Source organism: Festucalex cinctus, chromosome 7 (genome assembly GCF_051991245.1).
Source record: "Festucalex cinctus isolate MCC-2025b chromosome 7, RoL_Fcin_1.0, whole genome shotgun sequence".
Taxonomy (NCBI): Eukaryota; Metazoa; Chordata; class Actinopteri; order Syngnathiformes; family Syngnathidae; genus Festucalex; species Festucalex cinctus.
Genome location: NC_135417.1, coordinates 9,084,152 through 9,108,190, shown reverse-complemented (window position 1 = coordinate 9,108,190; position 24,039 = coordinate 9,084,152). Strand labels below are relative to the sequence as shown.

Below are 24,039 nucleotides of genomic sequence, written 5' to 3'. Positions count from 1 at the left end.
GTTTTTGGGTCTACGATTCGATCCAGAATCGATTTTCGATTCTCGATTCAAACGATTTTCGATTCAAAATCATTTGATTGACAAATGATTTCTGCTTCAATTTACAGATATGCACAACATTGTCATGATGTACTCTAGTCTGCTTTGCAAGACAAAATGACAAATAGACATTAAAGTGTCTTTTTTTTGTTTTGTTAAACATTTATTAATTTTGTAATTGTCTTTTTCCACAAAAACAGCACGTGGGCTACAATTACCTTTTCCCCTTCTTCTTCATTTCTAATTGAAATAAAATCGATTTTTGGATATTAAATATCAATTCGATTCGATTAATAAATGAGAATCTCGATTCTTTTATGAATCGATTTTTTTTTTTGGCACACCCCTAGTTCAAATGTTTGAATGATTGGTTAGTCCATTCATTTGGTCTGATGTTGTTTTTGTTTTTTTTTGGGTTGCCTGGTTGTCCTGTCAGCTTTCCTTCCCCCACTTTGCTGTTGCTGTCTGCAACATTGACTCGTGTGGCAGTAAAATAAAATAAAATAAAAAATCAACTTTCTTTGTGTTACGTTCACTTCACCCCAGATAACTGGAGTGCAACAGTACAGTAATGACTCCAAATTTCACAGAAATCCCTTGTCATATCCGCGTTAAATAACTACGCAACCAGCTATCGTATCAAGAAATCCCGAGAGTGTGAAAAAAAAAAAAAAACGAACATGACCTCCTGTAATGCTGGAGGTAATAAAAGTTGAAGTATTCCTTGACATCCGTGCGTCAAAGCCGCCGGCAGCATTTTCAACTTGCTCAAGTGGATCTGCGATCATTTCTGACACTTGCAGCCAAGCATCCCGCCTCGTCTCCTCTTCCTCTCCTCCTCCTCCTCCTCCTCCATCTTCTCCTTCTGCGGGGCCCCCACGGGAGAGCGCGAGTGTCTGCTTGAGTGGCGGGTCGGGGCGGAGAGGACGGATCGGAAAGTCTACATGTGTAACTAACCGGCCGCTCTTCACATTGATCCGCCCAAAGGAGCACCGCTGACCTTTTCACTTGTTGGCTGCCTCGCAATGTGAACTTTGTCCAACAACAACAACACCACTTGATGGAGTCCGAGCGCCTGCTGCAATTTTTCACCCGCTTGGGCTCCCTTTTTCTCTCCACCTTTATTAAGTATGCGTACACGCATGCGTGGTTTGCACGGCCAGCAACACGAGCGTGTCAAAGGGTGAGCTGCGCGGTTTGTGTAAATATGGTGGACGTGATGCAATCCAAACAACGGCGTCCTGTTGCGCAGTGGCGGCTGGCGGTATTGCAAGCCCATCTATCATGCTATTTAATGTTCATCCCTTGCATCCCTTGATGTTTGGATGACTAGATAATCATAATCAATTTTTACAAAATTATTTTCTTGCGCTGTACATTCTTACTCACTCTAGTAAATTAACTTTGATTTACCTTGTTGTATGGTTTATTTATTTTTTAAACTACCTTGCCTAAATGTATGTTTGAAAGCAGTTTGAAAAGATGTATTTTACTTAAAAGTTACATTTGAACTGCACTAAAAATTAGCACAGTTTGAAAATAATGCTCAGTGGTTCTTTTGCGCACCACTAGAGGGTGTCCACGTACCACTGGTGGTCCGATGTAGTACTACACGTTGAAAATCACTGCTGTACAAGCAAAAAAATGATGAAACATCTTAAAGTACTCACTTCCAATACTGGTTAGGATAAGAAGTAGTATTCTTCTTCGTTTGTCTACATGACTGTGCAGTATTATACTGCCTCCTGGTGGCCAATGCAGGCACACCAGTGGCAGCAGCACAATTAATTGGTGTAACATTAAATCATATGTATTTATGTAATGCTGTATGTTTTAATTAAATATAATATTAAAAATCTATTATTTTTTTGAGGTGGGAGGTCATTTCAATCAAAGCATCCACTGCGGTCTGACGTGACCAGTTCAAAGTCTCCCAAGTTTTGAATTTTTTCTAGGCATAATTCCAAATAATCCATTTTAGAGTATATGGGAAAGTGTGATGATCCACAATGTTGTGATGGGGGAAAAAAGAAAAAAATCTAGATTTATGAGTCATGAATTCATTTCAGCTCAAGCGGCATTGTCTCCCTGGCACTGACACATACATAATTCTGTACAGAGTTTGGAAAGAGGGAAATTGCAGTTTGTAGTTTGCTGTGCAGGTGGAAGTGCTCGCACAAAAACGTGTATCTGTGTGTGTACATCCAGGTATGTAAACACACGTACCCGGATGCAGCCTTGCTCTGTGTGTTTATTCCATTAAGAGGAGGCGGAGGGCGAGCTCCGTTCATGTTGACATGTTGCACCTCCGTGCTGTCAAATTGGCCTTTCGTCTCCTTCCGTCTTGCTGCCTCGCCTTCCCTCCACGATTCCCTGGCAGAGGTTAGCGGCGTCCGCCTCCTTCCCGCTGAGCCGCAATGACACTGGCGGGCCACCTAATGACAAGTGTTGAGATAAAGGGCGGCCACAAAGTGGGTTCAAATGGGTGAGAAAAAAAAAAAAGAAAGATCCCAGCAGTCAAAATGGAGGATGACGCGCGTTCCTGATGAAAAGGCAATTGTTGCAATGAGGAGCAATCGCACTGAAACACAAACACAAAATACTTCACCTTGTACTAAGCCGTTGGGGTGCATTTGAGGAGGCACAGTGCCATCATGTGGACGCTGGCTGACACTGCACGTCATGACGTCATTCCAAGCGAAAGACCGCCTGTATTCCATTTAAGGGAAGCCAAATATATTAATTTTTTTGTATTTGCATCTTGCACTGTATCTGACGAAGTACTTTTAGTTTTCACCATTCTGTGAATACGATTTTAAGAAAAAGAAAATTATATTTACGTAAACTGCCATTTTCATAATACTTCTTATTTTTTGGTGTTATTAGTTTTACTAAATCAGATTTTATGTTCCATTATGATACACATAGCATATGAAGTTAGTGTAATTTAATTGCTAATTTAATTAATAAATTAATTACTTTAAATTTAATTTAAATTGAAATTAATACAAGTTTAATTGTAAATGAATCTTTTTATTAAATTGTACATATTTTTATTTTATTTTTATTTTATTTTTTATTTTATTATTCTTATTTGTTTTATTTTTTTATTTTTTATTTTTACATTTTAGCAATTAAATTCAATGCACTATCATCTGATGTATAATTATAATATATAATTATGTACTTAAATTGTAGTGAATTATTTTATTTATAAAATAATATAAAAATATATACAATAAAAAAAAATGTAATTTACTCACTACATGCATATATTGTAGTTGTTGATAATTACTTTTTTTTTTTTTTTTTTAAGATAAATTACATATTTGCTTTTGAATGTATTTGGCCTTGATCAGTTCCACAATAATGAAATCTGTGATCTGCTATTATCAGATATGAGCACACCATGTGACGTCGTTATTCCCTACCAAGTTATGTAAATGTGTATTTTGCATGACAGTATAAATGAGACGGTGCAAAATGTTTTCTGCTCTCACCCGTCATTGAAGTCCACAAATCCAGAATCTTAAAGACGCTTGTGAACGTGCGACATGGGGAAAGGGCGTTTTAGTAGAAGACTTAGAAGAGAAATGAAATATAATTAGACAAGCACAAAAAAACATGAAATCATGTCCTGCCCAATTAGCAGGAAGGAACACAGTTTGCACTCCAAAGTCATTTTCGCGTCTTCTCTGCGCTTTAATCGCCTCCTCATTTACATAATCCCCCTGGGAAGAACGCTGCATAATGACATCACTGCATGTGTCTATACTCTTTGAGTGTGAGAACACTTGTATGTGTACAACTTTTAGTGAAACCTATTTTACAACTAGACTAGTGATGACATTTAATATTTATTTAAGCCACTGTCACAATAAAACTGGTTAAATATGGGAAGAAAAAAAAAATCACTGCCTCCCAGTGGCCAAGTTTGGGAGCACACCAGAAGGAGCAGCACAATGAATTGAATTGCAGCAGCATTCAATTATGATGCACACTCTGTTTATTTCTTTACATTCTATTTCATGATCTTATTACGCAATGTTTATATGAAGTACATTAATATTAGGGGTGTGAATTTCCTTTTTTTTTTTTTTTTTTTTTTTTTTTTTTTTTTTTTTTTTTTTTTTTTTTTTTTTTTCTTTTTTTTTTTTTTTTTTTTTTTGAAGAGCTCAGAATTGTTCATTCGGTAGTCTTACCGATTCAACGTCTTGTCATCATTGCTCTTTTCCTTTTTTTTTTTTTTTTTTTTTTTTTTTTTTTTTTTTTTTTTTTTTTTGTGTGTGTGTATGTGTGCGTGCGTTTGCGTGCGTGCGTTTGCGTGCGTGCGTGCGTTTGCGTGTGTGCGTTTGCGTGCGTTTGCGTGCGTGCGTGCAAATACGTATAAATTTATACTCATTCATTCACCTAAAACCTTATAAATATCCCATTACCCTTCGCCTTAACCAGGTACTTCAGAATCTTGCCAGAGTCGTGAGATTTAAATGGTCAGGAGACCAGAGAAAAGGTCAGAAAAAAAAGAAATAAAGAGAAAAGAAAGGTAAATCAAAGTGACATCCAGCACCGACCAAACACTTCCTGCCTTCCCCATGATTACAAAATCAAAGTCTTACGCCAACCCCGGAAGCCTCTAAATTCCAGCAAATTTAGCGAGATCTCAAGAGCCCAGAGGAAAAACTAAAGAGAGGAAGGAGGGAAGGATCGATAAGGCAGAGTGAGATCAATAGAAGCCAGTACATCCAATCCATCAAAGTGAAGTCCAGCACCAACAAGACCCCTCCTGCGTGGTTACAAAACCGGAGTCTTATGCCAACCCCAGAAACCTCATACTTCTAATAAATTAAGATCTCAAGTGACCAGAGGAAAAACTAAAGAGAGGAAGGAGGGAAGGATAGATAAAGAAAAGTGAGAACCACAGACACCAGCACCAACTGATTCAAGGGGCTGTGGGAGGGAGAGGGTACTTCTGTTGAGTTTCAGTAGATGCTGGTGCGACGGATCTGGCATGCATAAGGACCACCACCAAAGAGAGAAGCCGTCAACCGCGGTCCAGCAAAGCGAGCACCCCCCCCCCCCCCCACCCCCCCCGGAATCCCCAGGCCGCGGCAGCACCAAGGCCACCCCCAAGCCACCCGAGCGGACACCGGTCAGCGAGCCGACCCAGATACCCGGAACACCCCCGCCCCAGCCCCGGCCCACACCCCCGAGCCCAAGGCCGCAGAACGAGGCCCAGCGGGCCCCCACAGCGCCCCACCGGTCCCCAGCCCCCATCCCCCCACGACCCCCCCGCACCCCACCCAAACCCGCCATCCACCACGACCCAGGCCCCACCACCCCCGACCCCCAAACCCCCGAACACACCCCGACCCCCAGCACCCAACCCCCCACCCACCCATACCTCCACCCCCCCCCCAAACAAGCCGCCCCCCCCCGACGGCCGCCACCCCCCCCCCCGCGAACCCGGCCCCCCGCGAGAACCCCCCACCCCCCCCCGGAAACCGGCACCGGGCAGCAGCGCAGAGAGGGAAGATGTGCCCACCCCACCTCCAGCCGCGCGAGATTTGCACCGCGGCGGGAGGGGGGAAGCAGAGGAGGAAGCACCAGGGGAGAAGGCGGGACACCAGAACACCGAGCCCGGTGGGGAGAGGCCCCGGTCGTCACGCCAGAGTACAAGTGACACCTAACCCTGTTACTGAGTCCGCCAGCTCGCCGACTGGCGAGCTCTACCCTTACACCGTGAATGTGGCCCCACCCAGTGTATATACAAGTGTGTGCGTGTGGTGCATTAAAATTGGGAGCAGGTGAGTCGGAGCAGAGGGAAAAAATTTCCCCTACTCCGACACACCCGTATCCCCCCCCAAAAAATGAATATGTATATGTGTGGTGCATTAAAAAAGGGAATGGAGGGACAAAGTGGTGGGGCAGGGACACAAATGGGGGGGACCACAGCGCTGCCAGGCACTGCAGTCCATCCCCTCTGATGGCTCCCCGCCCCAACTCACCCCTCCCCTTGGACGTGAGGTGCATTAAAATTGGAGGGGAGTTGAAGGGTGAAGACGGTGTTTCCACCCTTCCCCACCCCACCAAGAAATGTGTTGTGTGCCCTATGTGTATATTTACAAAGTGTATAGTGCAAGCTAGTGAAGTGAGTAAGAGGAGCGACCAGCGGGGCCTCACCCAACCCGGCGGGTGTAGGTGGCACGCCCGCCCCCCAGCACCCCCACCCCCCGCCGCCCCCCACCTCATCCACCCGGCACCACAATGGGCGGACAGCCAGCGCAGCAGGGCTACCGGACAGCCCACCAGCCACCGGGGCCCGCCCGGGGCACCAGGAGTTATACCGGAGCGGGGCAGGCCCCAAACCCTCGCCCGGCCCCCGGAGCCCGACGCCCGGGCCGGGGAGGGAGCCCCAGGCCCAGGGAGAGGGAGGGGGAGGGGCCGCAGGGCAGACAGGGAAGGGGGGGGGGGGGGCGGGGGAAGCGGGGAGAAGACGACAAGAAGGCGAAAGGGCGGCTGCAGGGCAGGAGGCGGGGGGGGAGAGGAGGAGGGAGGGCGACAAGGGAAAAGGGACCGGGAGGCAGAGGAGGATGGGCGGGAGGAGGCGAGGAGGGAGAGGCGACGGGGGGGAGGAAGGGGGAGGGGAGAGGGAACCACGGGGCACACCGGAGGCCCACCCACCCCGAACCGCGCCGCCGGGCACGGAGCAGCGGACCGCGCCGGGACGGCACCGCCCCGGGCACCAGGGGAAGCACCCCAACACCGCACCCCACAGGGGGCCCAGGGAGCGGCCAAGACGCAACCGCCACCGAGCAGACAACGGGGGGGGGGGGGGGGGGGGCAGAACCACCCCCGCCCGACCACAGGGGACGGCGTCAAGAAAATTGACTAATTAGCATGCAGTAACACCAAGTGTTGATGCTTAGTGCCCACTAGAAATAGATCTTAAGGAGTTATTGAGTATAGTGTCGTATAGTGTGGTATGCTCGAGCCCACTAGCAGCAACTAGGTTCCTGACTATATAAAAATAAAAACAATCAGATACAAAATACCAAATACAGGAGCAGCGAAAACAGAAGTTGTAACGATGTGGTGGCTCTCGTTAACAGGCAGAATCTTGGCAGGATTAAGTTGCCAAATTGAGATTAAAATATTCTATGTACATAGACCATATTTGTTTAAATCTTGATACTTGATTTTTATTTAAGGCAGAGATTTTTTCCATTGAGATATAATTTATTAGTAAGTTTAACCAGTGGTCGATATTTAGAGATTGTTTATTTTTCCAATTGACAAGGATTATTTTTTTAGCAATAGTAAGGGCTATAAATATAGATTGAGATTGTTTACATGGTCGCTCAGTTATTGTTAAGTCACCTAGTAAACACAGTCTTGGAGATAAAGGAAGCCTACAGTTTAATATATCAGCGAGCTTTTCCAAGATTTTAGTCCAGAAATGCAGCACTGGAGTACATGACCATAAAGCATGAAGATAAGTATCGGCAGTGTTTTGTGAGCACTGGAGACAAATGTCGGAGTCAGAGAGTCCCATTTTTTTCATCATATATTGTGTAATATATGTTCTATGAAGTATCTTATATTGGATAAGTTGCAAATTTGTCTGTTTGGTCATTTTAAATACATTTTCACAGATTTGGGTCCAAAAGTCTGGTTCCGGAACTATAGACAAGTCTTTTTCCCATTTTAAAGTCGGTAAATACGTTTTATTTGTGTATAAAAATAACTTATATATTTTTGATATTTTCTTTATTGTTGTTGGAGAAAGCTTTATAATATCTTTAGCTAAGACAGGCAGTTGGAGCGTATCTTGAAGTGTTGGGATTTGTTTCTTAACCATATTTTTAACTTGCAGATAATGTAAGAAATTTCCCTTTTTTATTTCATATTTCTGGACCAAGTTTGTATATGATATAAACTTATTATCTGAGAAAAGATGATGAAGGTGTGTAATTCCTTTCTGCTCCCATAGGCTTAAATGGAACGACTGATTATTAAGTTGAAAGTCGGGGTTATGCCAAATGGGAGAGAGCCCACAGGGCGCCAATTGGGAGTTTGTAATTTCTAATGCCTTCCACCAGGCAGTCAGGGTGGCGGCTATCATTGGGTTTTTAAAACAATTATGTCGTCTTATTGATTTTGTAATAAAGAGTAAATCTGACAGTCTAAGATTATTACAATCCTTCTGCTCCAATTCCAACCAACAGTTAGTATCTCTGTTGGGTTGTGTCCATAGCACAAGATATTGTAGTTGATTAGCTAGATAATAGTACATAAAGTTTGGTGCCTCTAAACCTCCTTTAGATTTACTTTCCTGAAGAGTAGATAGACTAATTTTGGCTTTTTTTTTATTCCAATAGAATTTTATGATAGCAGAGTCCAGCGATTGGAACCAGTTAGACGTAGGTTTAAATGGAATCATTGAAAATAAATAATTAATCTTTGGTAAAACTTTCATTTTTATAGTAGCTATCCGTCCTATTAAAGAGATCGGAAGATTATTCCAGCGTTCCAGGTCACTACGGATACTATCCAATAATGGTGAAAAATTTAAAGAAGTTAATTCAGTTAACTTAGGTGAAATTTTAACACCTAAGTATTTTAAATTACCTGTAGGAAAGGAGTAGTGTGGATCCTGACTTGTAGGATTCCATGAATTTTCTGTAATAGGTAATAATGTTGATTTTGTCCAGTTAATAGAGTAATCTGATAAGTGAGAGAATTTAGTTATTAATTTAAATGCTTCCCCTAGCGAAATAGCAGGTTCTTCTAAATAGAGTAATATATCATCGGCATATAGATTAATTTTATGTTCTATTGTCCCGGAGTGGATTCCTTGGATCCGTCTATCCTGACGTATAGCTAATGCAAGCGGCTCAATAAATATAGCAAATAATAAAGGAGAAATTGGGCACCCTTGTCTTGTTCCCCTTTGTAAAGTAAAACTCTGTGATGTAATCCCATTAGTAGTAACTGTAGCTTTAGGAGAATCATATAATATTGAGACCCATTGAATGAATGACTCCCCGAAGCCGAATTTATTTAAGACAGCAAAGAGGAAGGACCAGTTAACTTTATCGAATGCTTTTTCTGCATCCAGCGAAATAACAACTGCCTTTTTATCATGCCGCTGTGACATACTAATCAAGTTAAAGAGTCTCCTAATATTATTAGTAGAATGACGACCTTTAATAAAACCTGTTTGATCACTATGAATAATTGTCGAGATTACCGTCTCTAATCGAGATGCCAAGGCCTTAGCGATAATTTTAATATCGGTATTAATTAGTGATATCGGTCGGTAACTTGACGGGAGGGTAGGGTCTTTTTCTGGCTTTAATAAAAGTTTAATTGCTGCTATATTCATATCTTGACGTATATCACCTTTACTTTTAATTTCAGTTACTACTCTTAGAAATAATGGAGCAAACATTAACCAGAAATGTTTAAAAAATATAGCCGGAAAGCCGTCTGGACCAGGTGCTCTGCCATTAGGCATACTGTCTAAAGCACGATACAACTCATCTATAGTAAGCGGGGTATCGAGAATATCTTTATGTTCAATAGATAACTGAGGTATATTTAAGCTGTTTAGGAATTCCTCAATATATTCAGGGTTAGGTCTATTAATTTCTGTGTATAGATTTCGATAATAGTTATAAAAAATATGGTTAATTTCTTCTGGTGATTGTGTGCATTCACCATTTATATCTTTAATAGCCGTTATAAGAGATTTTTCCCGATTCCGTTGAAGTTGATTTGCCAGGAATTTACCTGATTTATTATTATGTTCAAAATTATTATATCTCAACTGTTGTATTATAAACTCTGTCTTTTTAGATAACATGTTATCTAACTGTATTTTTATATTCTGTAGTTCTATCCATATTTGATTATTTGGGTTTAATACATATTCATCCGTTAGTTGTTTAATTTTATCTTCCAGGTATTTTTCTAATTTTTGATCCTGTTTCTTTTTATAAGTTGAATATGATATAATTTTCCCTCTAATTACCGCTTTCCCTGCTTCCCAGAGAAGAGATGGAGATATATTTGGAGAGTCATTTATTTCCAAAAAATCTGCCCACTCCCTTCTAATAATTTTATCAAACTCTACGTCTTTCAGTAATGAGATGTTAAAACGCCATATCGGGGGAGGTTTAAAGGTAGAGTCAATTTGTAGAGTGAGGGAGACTGGTGCATGATCACTTATAATTATAGAATGTATTTTTATAGCAGTTTTATCAACAATAGAATTATTTGTAAGGAAAAAATCAATTCTTGAGAATGATCGGTGCACAGCAGAGAAGAAAGTAAATTCCTTCTTAGTTGGGTTTTGAAGTCTCCAGCCATCGCTGAGGCCAAAATCCTCCATATACTCATCTATTACTTTAGCGGATCGTAATCGCCTTGTATATATCGTATTATTAGAACGATCTATTAACGGGTTCAAGACCGTGTTAAAATCACCTCCAATAATAATAGTAGAATTTGTTGCTAAATCGAGTAACCGAGAGAAAAATTCATGGAAAAAATCAGGGTCATCATTATTTGGGGCATATAAATTACCAATTGTATATACTTTATTAAATATAGTTACCTGGATAATAATATATCGGCCCTCTAAATCTGTTACTATATTATTTAGAGTAAAGAATAAATTCTTATGTATAAGTATAGAGACACCTCTTTGTCTACTATTATAGGAGGCAGAGTAAACTTGACTAAAATTTTTATCTATAAATAATTTTTCTTCTGATTTTTGTAAGTGGGTTTCTTGTAGGAGACAAATATCTGCCTTAAATTTTGAGAGATGGTCTAAAATTTTTATTCTTTTTGCCTGGGAGCGAGCGCCACACACATTCCAGGAGACCAGAGCTAATTTCTGCATACAAGCAATATAGACTCAGTCTTATGTATACATCTATATAAGCTGCTTATTAATATTAACATATTGTAGGATAGCAAAAGAGTAATTAGGCAATTTATATAATTTATATAAAGAGAGAGATAGCAAGTAGATAAGTATAATAGTGAAGAAACGTGGGGGGAAGTGAGTGTGAAGGAAATCTGTGGGGGATTCAACATAACAATACACCAGTAAATGGTGACCTAAGCGAGATTATTATTATTATTATTAATTTATTTTTTTAAGAATATATTTCTATATTATTATTATTATTATTATTATTACTTTATAGCCTATGCATAATATAAATTCATATTCTATTTCGTAACCCATTATCCATACATATACATACATATACATATACATATATATACATATATACACATATACATACACATACATATACATATACCTACGTCAAATAATCACACAATGCTCGGCTCTACCAATTGTCAGTTAGAACAGCCAAGGGGTCGAGGTTGGGTTTCGGAATAGCTGGCCGTCGATATATAATTTATCAACGACCATCGAAGTCCGTTTACCCTCCTGTCTATTTTGTTTCATGATAGGAAACAGTACTTTTCGCCGCTCGTTTATCTCTCTTGGGAATTGATCATTCATCCCGAAAGATGTCCCTTTGAGCTCCCGTCCTTTACTTTTTACCAATTCTTTATGTTTAAAATGTTCGAACTTAGCAATAATAGGACGGGGCTTATTGCCCTTACGAGCTCCGAGCCGGTGTACGGAGGTGTGAATTTCCTAGTATCGGGCGATTCGATCCATACGATTCGATTTGATACCGATTAATCTCGATATGATTTTCTGTAAATTGATTATTGCGATTTTTTTTTTTTGATTTTTTTGCTGCCTTTAAACTGACTCTTAATGAAGATGATTGTGTCGCTCCTCAGGCACCCGCCTTCCCGAGAAAGGAGCGACCACCGGCAGCATCATCGGCGCCATCATCGGCGTCATCCTCATCGTGGCCATCATCGGCACGGCAATCGCCATGTACCGGAAACATCGCGCCGGCAAAGAGTGAGTGTTTGCTGTGGTGCCTCACGCCCACTTTTTTTGTCAGCTGCATTGAAAACAAAACAAAACAAAACGTTTTTTTGTTTTTTGGGGGTTTTTTTTGCAGCGGGCCCCCCAAGCACAAGCCCCCGCCGCCCGAGAAGAAGAACAACAACACTGCTGTGAGGCCGGTGAGGCTTTGTTGAATTTCCCCTTGAAGGATTTTATGATTTTGACTGATTTTTGCAAGGCCCCCTTAGAATATTGTGTTCTATTGCTATAAAAACATCACCAAAAGAAAGATTAGAGTCTCTGCTTTCATCAGGAAAAGAAAAAGTATATTTGTATCTGTTTCCGTTTTGCAACAATTAGCATTAGAATATAGCTAAGTTTCATCATGATTCGCATTCCTGGTGAAAACACTGACAAAAAGAGCTTGTTGCAACATGGCCCTGGCTGATTGCGTATACTCTGCTGCCACCTGCTGGTCGCAATAACTGCCATCCCTTTAATCCACCTCTTCATATCAGAAGCTGCATCAAAGCCTTCTGTATGCACTTGCATTAAAAAAAAAGAAAAATAAACGTGTAAACACGTTTTTGGGAGGGAAGAACAAAGTGTTGAAAAACGTTTTTACACGTTTTTGGGATTGAATGAGTTAAAAAGAAAATAAGATGGAGGAATACTGTCTTTTTTTTTTTTTTTTCTTTCAAAAATGACTGTGTGTGTATAGCAGGTGGCCGCCAATAACGTCCCCCCTGCTGAAGAGCGCCTCCTGTATAACCAGCACTACAGCACCCAGGATGCAGAGCCAGTCACGGTGAGAATCGCACACCGTCCAAAACTCACTCAAACTGGTGGCCTGTAAGGGGGAGATTTTTTATTATTATTGTTTTTAATCCAAGGATGCACACAACCTGCCCTTTTGTACACGCAAACTGGCTAACGGTTAGCCAGTTAGCAGCCAGCCGTAGCTACATTTTGATTCGCGGTGTCGCACTTCCCTCGTCAGGACAGTCCTGGAGACTGTGAGGATCAAGATTTGAACCCAGAACTTTTGACTGCGAGGCAGCCTTCCTTCCCATGAGTCTTGATCGCTTTCGATTCCTTGCAGGACCTGGACGCTCCGAACGAGGACGACGAGGACAACGGCGGCGGCGAGGGGGCGCGGGTGCACTACCACGCCCCCGCCCCCTCCGGGTGGGACGACCCCGGCAACAGCGAAGCGCCGCCGTTCTACGAGCGCAGCGGGAACGAACCCCGCGAGTACCGGCACGGTGCCAACGTCGTCGGCCGCGGGGACAGCTTCGTGTCGCCCGCCATGTTTGTGTGAAGCGTGTGCGCCACTGGACAGGAATGTGTGTATGTGTGCGTGAATTGTGTGATTTTATTTTTTAGTCAATTTCACCTTTTTTGAGCCAACAAAAGTACAAAATTTCATTTTTTGGGGGGGTGGACATTGGGGATTTTAACTGTACCGTAAATGTCAACTTGTTACATCAGAGTGAATGAAATCAATGGAGTTGATGGTTTTGTGGTATCTGTTACTTGAGATTCTTTTTTTTATTTTTTTATTTTATGTACATAAATATTTAGTTTTAACTAGCATCATGATAACACGGATTATGGGGTAAATCTGGATTACGGCCTTGAAAATCGGATACAATCTCCACCGCTGCAGTGAAGGATTAGTTCTGTTTTGAAAGTCAACGGTGCATGCTACTGTAACTGATTAAACGGGTCAATTTTTTTAAGGTTTTTCCTCTCGTCAGTGCTTTTTGAGCCAACATGTGAACTATGTTATGAAATCATCTTTTTATTAAAAAAAAATGCTCAAATGAATTGATCTGTATGATTCAGAGGGAGAGAAAACAAAACGTCATGCATTTTTTGCACAGAAATTAGAGCTGTCAAACGATGACATTTTAAAAAAAAAATCAGATTAATCACATTTTTGTATTTTTGATTTATCACGTTAAATCACTTAATTGAAAAGGAATTTATCAACATTTTTTTTTAATTTGAAGAGCACCTGTTATGCGTTATTTTGACATTTAATGTTATGTCTTCCGTATTTTTTTAATCCACTGCACGCTCATCCTCCTCTTTTTCTCATCAGTTAATTACTTGCATAATTTAAAATGGGGGGAAAAAATGAGCCCAATATTTTTGACTAGACCAAATATTCTGAATGTCATACCACAAATATTTATTAAATGCTTTACTTTTTGCACCCACTAAAGGATCATCTGCGGTCAGAATTAAGTGTGATTAATCTGCGTTAATACATGATTAATTGTGATAATTTTTTTGTGATTAATTAATAATAAATGAGTGCTTTATGTAAAAAATAGAAGTAGAAATGTTGTCTTTTAATTGTGATACCTGTTTTTATTATTTGTTTTGTTTTTGTTAATTGATGTTCAACCCCCAACCCCCCCCCCCCCCCCCCCCCCCCACGTCCCCCCCACCCCCTTCCCTTTTTTGGGATATTATAACAGCTTCCAATGCAACATAGACTCATTATAGCATTCGAATTGAAAAAGTTGACCTGGTACTGAGTAGCCTACCTGCTTTGGATTGCATGGCTATTTTTTTTTAATTTTTTTTTTTAATGGTGACGTGGAACCGTAAGTACAGCACTTTTTACATTAAGATCATTTATCTTCTTTGACGCTTAATGTATTTTATTAGCCTTTATCGTCGTTCATAAAGATGTTTATAACGAATGGTCCAGATCCTTTTGGACCGAACTGTAATTCTACAATCCGTCCAGCCGGTGGCAGTGTGGCTCTAAAACACGACGCTTTGGAGCTTGTTGCTACTGTGGAAAACATAACATTTAATAAAGATAGGTAGGTCTGTTGTTTACTATTTATTTATATTTTCAAACACAAAAGGACAGCAGCTGTCTTTATTAAGGGACTATACTCAAAAGCCGAATGTGTTTTCGGTCCAATGAACAGTACCTATCTCGTCTTCTCTGACTCATCTAGCTCTATCTTAAGCTCCACATCCTCCGATGACATGAAACTGCCATTTTTAGCCCAGCGTGATTCATTTCCTGCGTGGAGACTGTAAATGCACCAAAAAAAAAAAAGAGTCTTACATATCTTCCAAACATTCTTGGTCAGGTGTGTACCTGCAAAAAGGTAAGCCCCCCCCAAAAAAATAAAATAAAAATACAAACCAAATTTTCTGCTACGTGGTTTTAGTAACGAGAAATAGTACTGTATTGAATGTACAAACACAAACTTGATAAATTCATGACCAACAAATGCACTCCATGTAATGTAATTGCGTGTTGGATGTGTCATGAATGGGTGTGGCCAAGTAGGCTACTGTAAGTCTGCACGTGAGCGTCTGGGTGTGAGCGCGTGACCTACAGCTGTGTTATGTACCTATTTGTTTGTGTGAAATTCCTGTTTGAAAAATGGCTGCAGTCCATTGGTGACAGTGGCTCTCCTTGCTCACATGCAATATATTACAATAGCTTCATTGCTCCATTTTTTTTTTTTATTTTATTTTTTTTTATTTTTTTTTATTTTTTTTTTTTTTTTTTTTACCCCCGCTTCACTCCAGCACACAAACACTAGTTTCACTGTTTGACGAAATTGGGTGAACCCATCTGTCTTCACAGAAGGCACAAAATAGTCTCAAGAACCCAAGGTCCAAAATGGAACAGAAGTTCGGTTTGAGGCAGCCATTTTGGGCAAATTCCAAGGCTCGCACGTTGTCTAACTTCGACATGTGCATTCGAGCAAATGAGCTCGGATGGGAAGCGGGTTTCCTAGACAGATGGGCGCGAAATTGCTCAGCGTATTATGAGCAAAGTATGGCATTGAAATTTGAAGATCATTTGGTAGATTCACGAAGGGAAAAGAGTGTTCATTTTGTCTGCCATTTTTAAATTTAGTCTCAGTTTTAGTCCAATTTCTGTCACGCTTGTGAGTTTTTATCACAGTTAGTCAACCTCATCTCATTTTTATTTAGTCCATTATTAGTCAACTATAAATGTAGCATTTTAGTCTTTATTTTAGTCCAAGAAAACATAATTTTATTCATCGTTTTAGTCAACAAAAACTGTCAACATTTTAGTCTCGTTTTAGTCAGAACAGCCATTTTACCCCTGTATATATTTTTTTTTGCCAGCAGGCTGTATTAAATTTTTTCGGATCTAAAATTATTTCACATAAAATTTTCTCATCTTTTTGATGAAAAACAACTTCACACACAATTACAGTGGCTACTGTGGCTCCATGCTATGAGCTAGTAAGTTAGCCAGCTAGCTGCTATCCAGCTAGCTGCTAGCAAGCTCGCTGTTAGCAAGCTAACGGTTTTATGCTAATTCATGTGTTTATGAAGTGGCTACTGCGGCTCCATGGTATGAGCTAGTAAGTTAGCCAGCATTAGTTAGCAGTAGCATTAACATTATTGTTGGAACATTGTAGCCGTTGGATTAATGACATAACTATAATTTACTTTTTTTTTTTTTTTTAAACCTTTCATTGTGAATCCACTTCATGTCTGTCCCATGTGTTTGTGCTGTGTGTCACATGGCAGTGTGTTCCAGACGTGACAAATGAGCAGAAACAAGATATTACAAAATGACATTTTTGTCTCGTTTTTGTTCATGAACTAAAATGTCCACAGATTGTGGTCCAGTTTTTATTAAGTTTAGGACATTTTCCTCTTGTATTCATTAGTTGATGAAAATGCATACGGATTTAGTCCCAGTTATTGTTTATTAATGAGGTTTTAGTCTAGTCGAGTCTAGTTATAGTCTGGTGAAAATTGTGTGTTGACGAAATTATTTTTGTTCAGTTTTTGTTGACGAAATGAACACTAATGGCAGAAAACTCAACACTGCTTGAAGATTAAATTTGTCTTATGTCTGTCAAGAAAATTCCAGGCAATGACATTCTGCTGCATGACGAGATTAACTGACTGATTTGCAAGGCAGGTAACCGGCGAAGGCCGAGAATAAACATCCGCTCGCCTCTGCGCCGCTAAGCCGGTTAAAAATAGCGGCAGGAGAGAAGAAGAAGAAGAAGAAAGGATTGCGAGAACTGTGGCTGGACACAAGGGAGGGTGGAAAACGAGGTGCTTGGAGGAATTAGCGGGTGACCTCCACCAAGACAACAAACCAACAATGTGGAAGCACACATGATGGATCCATCATAATGTGTATGACCATGATGAGCATGTTTGGGTGTGTGCTGCTAGCTTGGTTGGTGAGTACACGCACACACGCCACGCACACACACGTTTCTAAATGCAGGCCTGCTTGAGCCAGATAAGGCCCCGGGACCCCGCCAATGACCTTGGATGGCTATTTTGAAGAGTTACAAAGTGGCGTTTGGTTAAGTAGCAATTTTATCAGAACCCAGTGGAATGTTGGAGGGTGACTACTTAATATGGCCTTCATATGTCAGATGCAATGCAAGTAATCACTGTTTGTCGTGGGGGTCACGTTCCAGACCACCGCTGCGATAAAGAACACCTGCAAAGGAGCAACTGTAAATGTTTTTTGTTTTTTTTTCTCTGAACAATACCAATGCAATATGTAGGGAAGGCTCAACCGTTCAGGTATTACTTTTTCTGTCTCTGTGGGGTTACCATCCTCAAATTTTTACAGAACTGTATCTGTCGCTGAATAAGTATACTATTTACGATACTGTTAGGTTGAGAAAAAAAAAAAAACAACACAAGAAAACAGCAGAGTGACAGATTGTAGCACGCGAAACTCGTCCTCAAAAGTCAAAGTAACATTGTAACTGATTAGAAGAGAGTGGAATTGATTACGTTAACTACAGATGGCAAAAAAAAACCATTAAATGATCAGAGAACATCCGACTTATATTAATGGGCCTGAAAGTAAACAAAGCAACACCTGCTCAGGTTGTAACAATGTGAAAAAAAATTAGCATAGCGCCAGATAACCGCAAGCTAACTAGTGCTAGTGGTGATAGCCACTTTTAACTTTCTTTATCTGCTACACACTTAAAAAAAATAAAAATAAAAAAAAATAGACAGATGTAGCTCTTGCTAAAATAAAGAATTTTCTAAATCATACATAACACAAGTTATGTTAACCCAGAGTTTTAGCTAGTTTCAGCTAACGTTAGTCCTCTCATAAACAATTTTCTAAATCATACATAAAACAGCTTATATTAACGCAGTTGTTTTAGCTAGTTTCAGTTAACGTTAGTCCTCTCATAAACAATGTTCTAAATCATACAAGTTTATTTATATAACGCTTTCAAACAGCCTGAACTGTCACAAAGCGCTTTACAGAAAGACAAAAAAACAAATATAAAACATTAACACCAATACAATAAAATCACAACAAATCAACATTCTTCCATGCCTACATACGCTTTGATGTTTGAAGCAGTTTTTAGATGAAAGAGGACAGAATCAGCCTCCTTTCAGCAGTTGATCAGAGACGTGATCTCAGCATGCATGACGCCACACACGTTTGCTACAAGCTAAGTTTGCTTATAAGCTAGCTTATAAACAAGCAGCTGCTGCAAAGAATTTTCTAAATCATACATAAAACAAGTTATATTAACCCAGAGTTTTAGCTAGTTTCAGCTAACGTTAGTCCTCTCATAAACAATATCTCACAGGCTAAAGGTAAGCTATTTGTGATCTTAGCTACTGTTTTAGCTTAACTCAAAACAAATATTGCTCAGCTAATATTGATATAAAGTCATTTTTAATATGAAATTAATATGGTAAAGAAATACAGTATCTGTAAATAGTAGCATAAAGACTTATATTTTTTCTCATCTTAGACCGTGGTTCACCATTACAAATATACATTTTTCTGAAAGATTGTAGTATAATTAGCAGCAGTTTAAAAATTCATACACAACCGAATATAGTACATCCTGACACACATTTTGTGCTTTGTGTAGATAAAATGTCGTGGGGTTATAGTGCTTTGTGGTCATAGTTTGGAGTAAGCTATTTACTTCTCTTAGCATGTTTTGGTGTTGTTGTTTTTCTCGTGTGTGACATTAACATCCGCCAACAGTAGCATGTGTCAAACATTGTGACTTAGCCATAAATTTGCTACACGCAAACAATCTCACCTCTTTGCCTTTCTCCCCACACACACACACACTTCCTGGTTCATCACGTCGCCGCTATTTGTGCAAACACCAGGCCAGAAGGACACAGTGCATGAGAGGAGAACAAGAGGACGGCGGCGGGACGAGCGCCAGCAACGTGGTGAGTGACGCTGTCGAGAAAACGCCCTCTCACACTGAAAGAAAGATCAGATGATCAAAAGAAAAGAGGGGCAGCAAACTACAACCCTGACAATGATCATATTGTAAAATGAGTACCTGTCCTGCAGTGTCAGTCAAACTTCAGTGCGATTATCATGAAGCAACCTGTCATTAAGAAGAGAACACACAGCACACATAGTGATCAGATCGTTTTACCAGCGTGTTATTCTATATTCCAGGCCTTTACGTTTCCTGATGCAGTACAAAAGTTTTTTTGTTTTGTTTTATTTTTGGTCCAAGGGAGCCAGGAAACATAGCATACCAACAACAGGGTCTGCGGAAGGACATGGAGTTGACTTAAAAGAAGAAGAAGAAAAAAAAAAAAGTTGGATTCTGGGGTTTGCCAAAACACATCGAAACTTATGTGCTAGTCTGTCAAAAATGCTGAGCCTGATTTAAAATGGCTACTTCAACCTGAGTACAATGAAGTACAAGAAGTTTGAAAATCAGATGATGGATTCTGGGGAAAAGATTTTTATTTTTATTTTTTTTTGAAAAACCAAGAACAATTTGTGTGTGAGCTCATATAGAGATTGTGGTGAATAAACATTCAAATTAGAGCAACGCAGTACACACCGTTCAGTAATTATCTCAAGGTGAGAAAACACACACAATCACTTATCTCCAAATTTTAAATCTTAATTTTAATTATCTAAAAAAAATTCATGTCCCCTGGCTATAAAGAATAAAATCAAATTAAAATAAACACCATACTTTCCAGTTTGATATCTTGTAAAATTCATCCAACAAAGAGCTTGTATTTCTAATTTTTTTGTATTTTTTATTTTATGATATTTTATTCTAATACTGTAAAATGATTTTTTTTCTACCGGTAATTATTTTTAATTAAGTCCAACAAATAGTATGCATCACCTAATTTTCATAGTTTTCCCTGAATTAAAAACAAAATCATTTTAACGTAAGAAATTATATAATGTTATGTAGATTATACTTAATGACTGTAATATGATACTTTTCTTTTTTTAAATCAAGTTGATCATAATAAAAGCAGCCATTTTCAAATTTTGAACTTTGCGTAAGAGAAAAAATATTTGTATTAGTGTCATTGTCCAACAAAAACCTATATTTTTAATTTATTCATCTTATACTGTATGGAAGTACATAGTATAGTATACTGTCTATAACACTTTTTTTTAAATTACATTTCCATAAATTTTGCAGGTACGTTTGCTTGTGTTTACCCCCCCCCCCCCCCCCCCCAGTATGTATGTTTTCTGCGAGAAGTAACATTGCCAGAGGTTTTGAAATGATAAATATTTGATGACAAAAGCTCGAGTTGCCTTGTTGTGTAGCTCCCTTTTAGTGTTTAGTTTCTGACCCAGACAAAACACCCAAAAACACAATCATCCAGATGTCTGTTGGCAATCAACACGTAACTTGATATCTACATTTATTTGGCACGTTTTGTCGGGTTTTTTTTTTCATTCTGTTTTTTTGTGTGTTTCTCTTCCTGTGGTTTGCTTCTTCACCATCATCATCATCGTCATCATCATTGGCACTCCTTTCATTTTAATCCCGTATCACATTTCTGGGCACAAGTGCAAACGTGTCGACTCATCCGTACACACGCACGCACACAAACACACTAATACGTTCCACCGGCTGCCAGGAAATGCTTCAATAACAACACAGTGAAAGGGGAAGGAAGAAAACATCGCTGATTAACGGCCTCACTCTTCCTATCAGCGTACACAAGTTTTTGATTTCCTCGTACTCGTTTGCACATTTGCCACACTTTAATTTTCTGCTTTTTCCACCCACTGATGGTTAGAAAACTCAATAGAGTTTTGAAACACATATCCAATCATATGCTTTCCATGGGTAAAACAAAAGCTAACTTGGGTCAAATACAAGCCAATGCTGGGTTATTTATACCAAGACCGTGATCCAACAACGGGTAAGAACCCACCATTATGAGTTACAAAATAATAATCATATTATTTACAAATTTCTAAGATGAAGAAGCAACTTCCTGTCAGGGGTCGGTAGCTCAAAATTCTCAAGTAAGAGAACGTTTCTTTTGAAAAAAATGACTCAATAAAGGTAAAAAAAAACAAACATAATCCTTCAAATAATTGTTTATCTGACAGTAAATGGTTTGTCGTTTGGTTGGTTAGACAGGTTGGCAGGTAACTTGTTTGGATAGGCATGTAAATGACGAGGTATTGTTGAAAGTTGTGGTTTAGGAGGGAAGTTATTTGGGTCAGTTGTTTTGCACGTGCAGCAGCAGTTTGTGTCATTGGTTCTGAACCGAGAAGGGTGAGTACCATATTTTCCGCACTATAAGGCGCACCTTCAATGTATGGCATATTTTCAAACTTTTTCCATATATAAGGCTCACCGCATTATAAGGCGCACCTTCAATGAATGACATATTTTACAAATTTTTCCATATATAAGGCGCTACAGTAGAGGCTGGGGTTACGTTATGCATCCATTAGATGGTGCTGCGCTAAAGGGAATGTCAACAAAACGGTCAGATAGGTCAGTTAAACTTTATTAATAGATTACAAACCAGCTTTCTGACAACTCCATTCACTCCCAAAATGAATAAACAGCTGTTTTATTATTTTCTCTGAGGTAAAGCATTAGTATTAGCTAGCGATCCAAGATGGCGGGATCTTCTGCGCCTGCGCGTCACCGATCATGCAGGGTCACCGATAGCGTCTTGACAGCGAGACCTGTGGCGGCTCAATATTGATCCATATATAAGGCGCATGGTCAGCTTTTGAAAAAATTGAAGGCTTTCAGGTGTGCCTTATAGTGCGGAAAATACGGTAATTGTATTGTAGGCAGATGGGAGGTTGTTTATTTAACGTGTTAGCTTGGTATTTAACTTGCTCGGTGAAATTGAGGACTGACAATGCAGGAGGATGAATTCCAGTACACTACTGTTTCTAAATACTTCATTCTTTTGTTTCCTAACAGCTCTCAATGTTGGATTATTATTTTTCGGAGTCCACATGTCCACACAGGAAATAATTCCAAGGACAAAATATCATCGCTTGTAATTATAAAACTCGTCCTGATTGTGTGCCACGCAGATCGAGATTAACCTTTTGACGTCGGCAGGCCGACTCGGCAGTTCTATTTTAATAATACCGCAACTTAATCCTAAATGAGCTCAGCCACTGAGCACGTCCCCCGGCCGGGCACAATAATGTGGCTAATACAGCGGCCGTGAACAGCTGGACGCTGCGGACTCGCGCTGTTGCATTGTGGGTCATCCGGGGAGCAGACATGCAATTACTGCATGTGCTGCTTTGCTCTTTAATACGGCCACAAAAAAAAAAAATAATGATAATCTTTTCGACTGTCTGAAAGATCAGGGATAGTTTCTCATTCTAATAAAAAACTGAATTCACTTCTCTTTTTTTTTCCCTCCCCCGTGTCACTTTTAGGGGCATAAAATTAAAAAATAAAATTAAATATAATTCTTTTTTTGTTTATATCGTGATATTGCGATATTAATCAGTCACAATATATATATAATAAAAGCAGCACATCTGTTTAAAAAAAAGTCAGGTTGATTTCCATTTGTGCAGTTCTAGCACCGTCTCGTGGCTAGTTTTTTTGAGTGCAGTTTAATTTTCGCAAGGCATGTTTTGGCCCTTCTATGTTTAAAATCCACTCTAATGGTCAGATGAAGGGGCATGTATGTCATTATGTGGAGGAGATCAATGTGTGCTTGCATTAGAAAGTAACTGCCTCAATATGAAGTGTTATTAGAGATTGTAGGTTGAGTATAAGCATTGCTGTAATGTAAAAAAGCACAATATTATCTTTTTTTTTTTTTTTAGTATGTGTTCGTTTTTTTGTTTTGTTTTTTACAATATTGTGACCTTTTTTTTGGATCGCCAACGTCCCCACAATATCGTGATAATTATCGTATCGTGATATTCATATCGTGATAATATCATATCATAATCTTGGGATATCATTACACCACTACCTATTATCTGAATTTACCTTAAAGACATTAAAGAGCAGAGCCATGATTGGCTGTTCCTTGAGCCCTGAGCAACCGTGATGTCATCAGTGATGTCATTTTCAGTCGACAGCAAGTAGCAAAATAGATAAAAACGGGTAGATTTTGCTGCCTAACTCGTATTGCAAAAAAGACAAATATTAATCAGAATGCCGTGTGGGGATGCATACAACATATTATTGTAAAAAATATAATACTTTTCCTTTGATATAGTGACATCTAGACAATGAAAATGTTCGATGTGTTCAGTGCCACGCGTTGTCCTTGTGTGTCACTCATCTAGCTCCGGATGACCTCCCATGTGTGGTGCCGTAACATGTGTCGCACTTTAAATGGAAATGTGACAATCCCCCCCCCCCCCAGCTGTGTCAAGGATAAGTCTGTCTGTGTGTGTGTATGCACATGTGTTGGCATATATAACCTTGGGAGCTCTCCTTCCTCTGAGCATCATGGGATGGCTCAGAGGACAGCGATGGTGGGGGCGGTGGAGGGAGGGGGGGGATTAGCCAATCATCCGTCGGGGTCTCGGTGCTCATCATCGCTTCGCACGCAGCACAAGATGTCCGCCGCGCGCATATGGACGATGCAAATATGTAGGCCGATAAGACGTGGAGTGGAAGCTAAAAATAGACTCTTAAGGGAAGAAGGAGGAGAGAGGAAAGAACCAAGAGATAGAAAGACACATAGAGAGTGCCAAGTCATGATTTATTAATTAGATGACTGCATTGCCATGTATTATGGGATACCAATCA

General features: G+C 39.9%; 2 protein-coding genes and 1 long non-coding RNA gene across 7 annotated transcripts in view; 2 read left to right on the top strand and 1 right to left on the bottom strand.

The window, feature by feature from the left end:
* Positions 1-13,822, top strand: part of LOC144022067 (poliovirus receptor homolog) — a 146,639-nt gene extending 132,817 nt beyond the window's left edge. The window contains exons 7-10 of one of the 2 annotated variants that reach the window (XM_077526527.1): positions 11,878-12,004; positions 12,108-12,171; positions 12,717-12,800; positions 13,095-13,822. In XM_077526527.1, the coding sequence (XP_077382653.1) occupies positions 11,878-12,004; positions 12,108-12,171; positions 12,717-12,800; positions 13,095-13,313 (494 nt within the window). In that variant the 3' untranslated portion in view covers positions 13,314-13,822. Of the gene's footprint in view, positions 1-11,877; positions 12,005-12,107; positions 12,172-12,713; positions 12,801-13,094 lie in introns of both variants that reach the window. The other variant, XM_077526526.1, reaches the window with a different exon arrangement.
* A 3,243-nt stretch (positions 13,823-17,065) lies between these two features.
* Positions 17,066-24,039, top strand: part of atp1a3b (ATPase Na+/K+ transporting subunit alpha 3b) — a 39,568-nt gene continuing 32,594 nt past the window's right edge. The window contains exons 1-2 of one of the 4 annotated variants that reach the window (XM_077526521.1): positions 17,066-17,214; positions 19,154-19,219. Coding sequence is in view for 2 of the 4 variants with exons in the window: in XM_077526518.1 (XP_077382644.1) it covers positions 17,164-17,214; positions 19,154-19,219 (117 nt within the window). In the remaining 2 variants the exon portion in view is untranslated. Of the gene's footprint in view, positions 17,215-19,153; positions 19,220-24,039 lie in introns of those variants that run through there. The other 3 variants (XM_077526518.1, XM_077526523.1, XM_077526520.1) reach the window with 3 other exon arrangements.
* LOC144022068 (uncharacterized) lies at positions 19,138-19,385 on the bottom strand. The gene is made up of 2 exons (XR_013284257.1): positions 19,336-19,385; positions 19,138-19,253 (listed from the first exon to the last, which is right to left on the bottom strand). It is a non-coding gene; the product is annotated as an uncharacterized LOC144022068 (long non-coding RNA).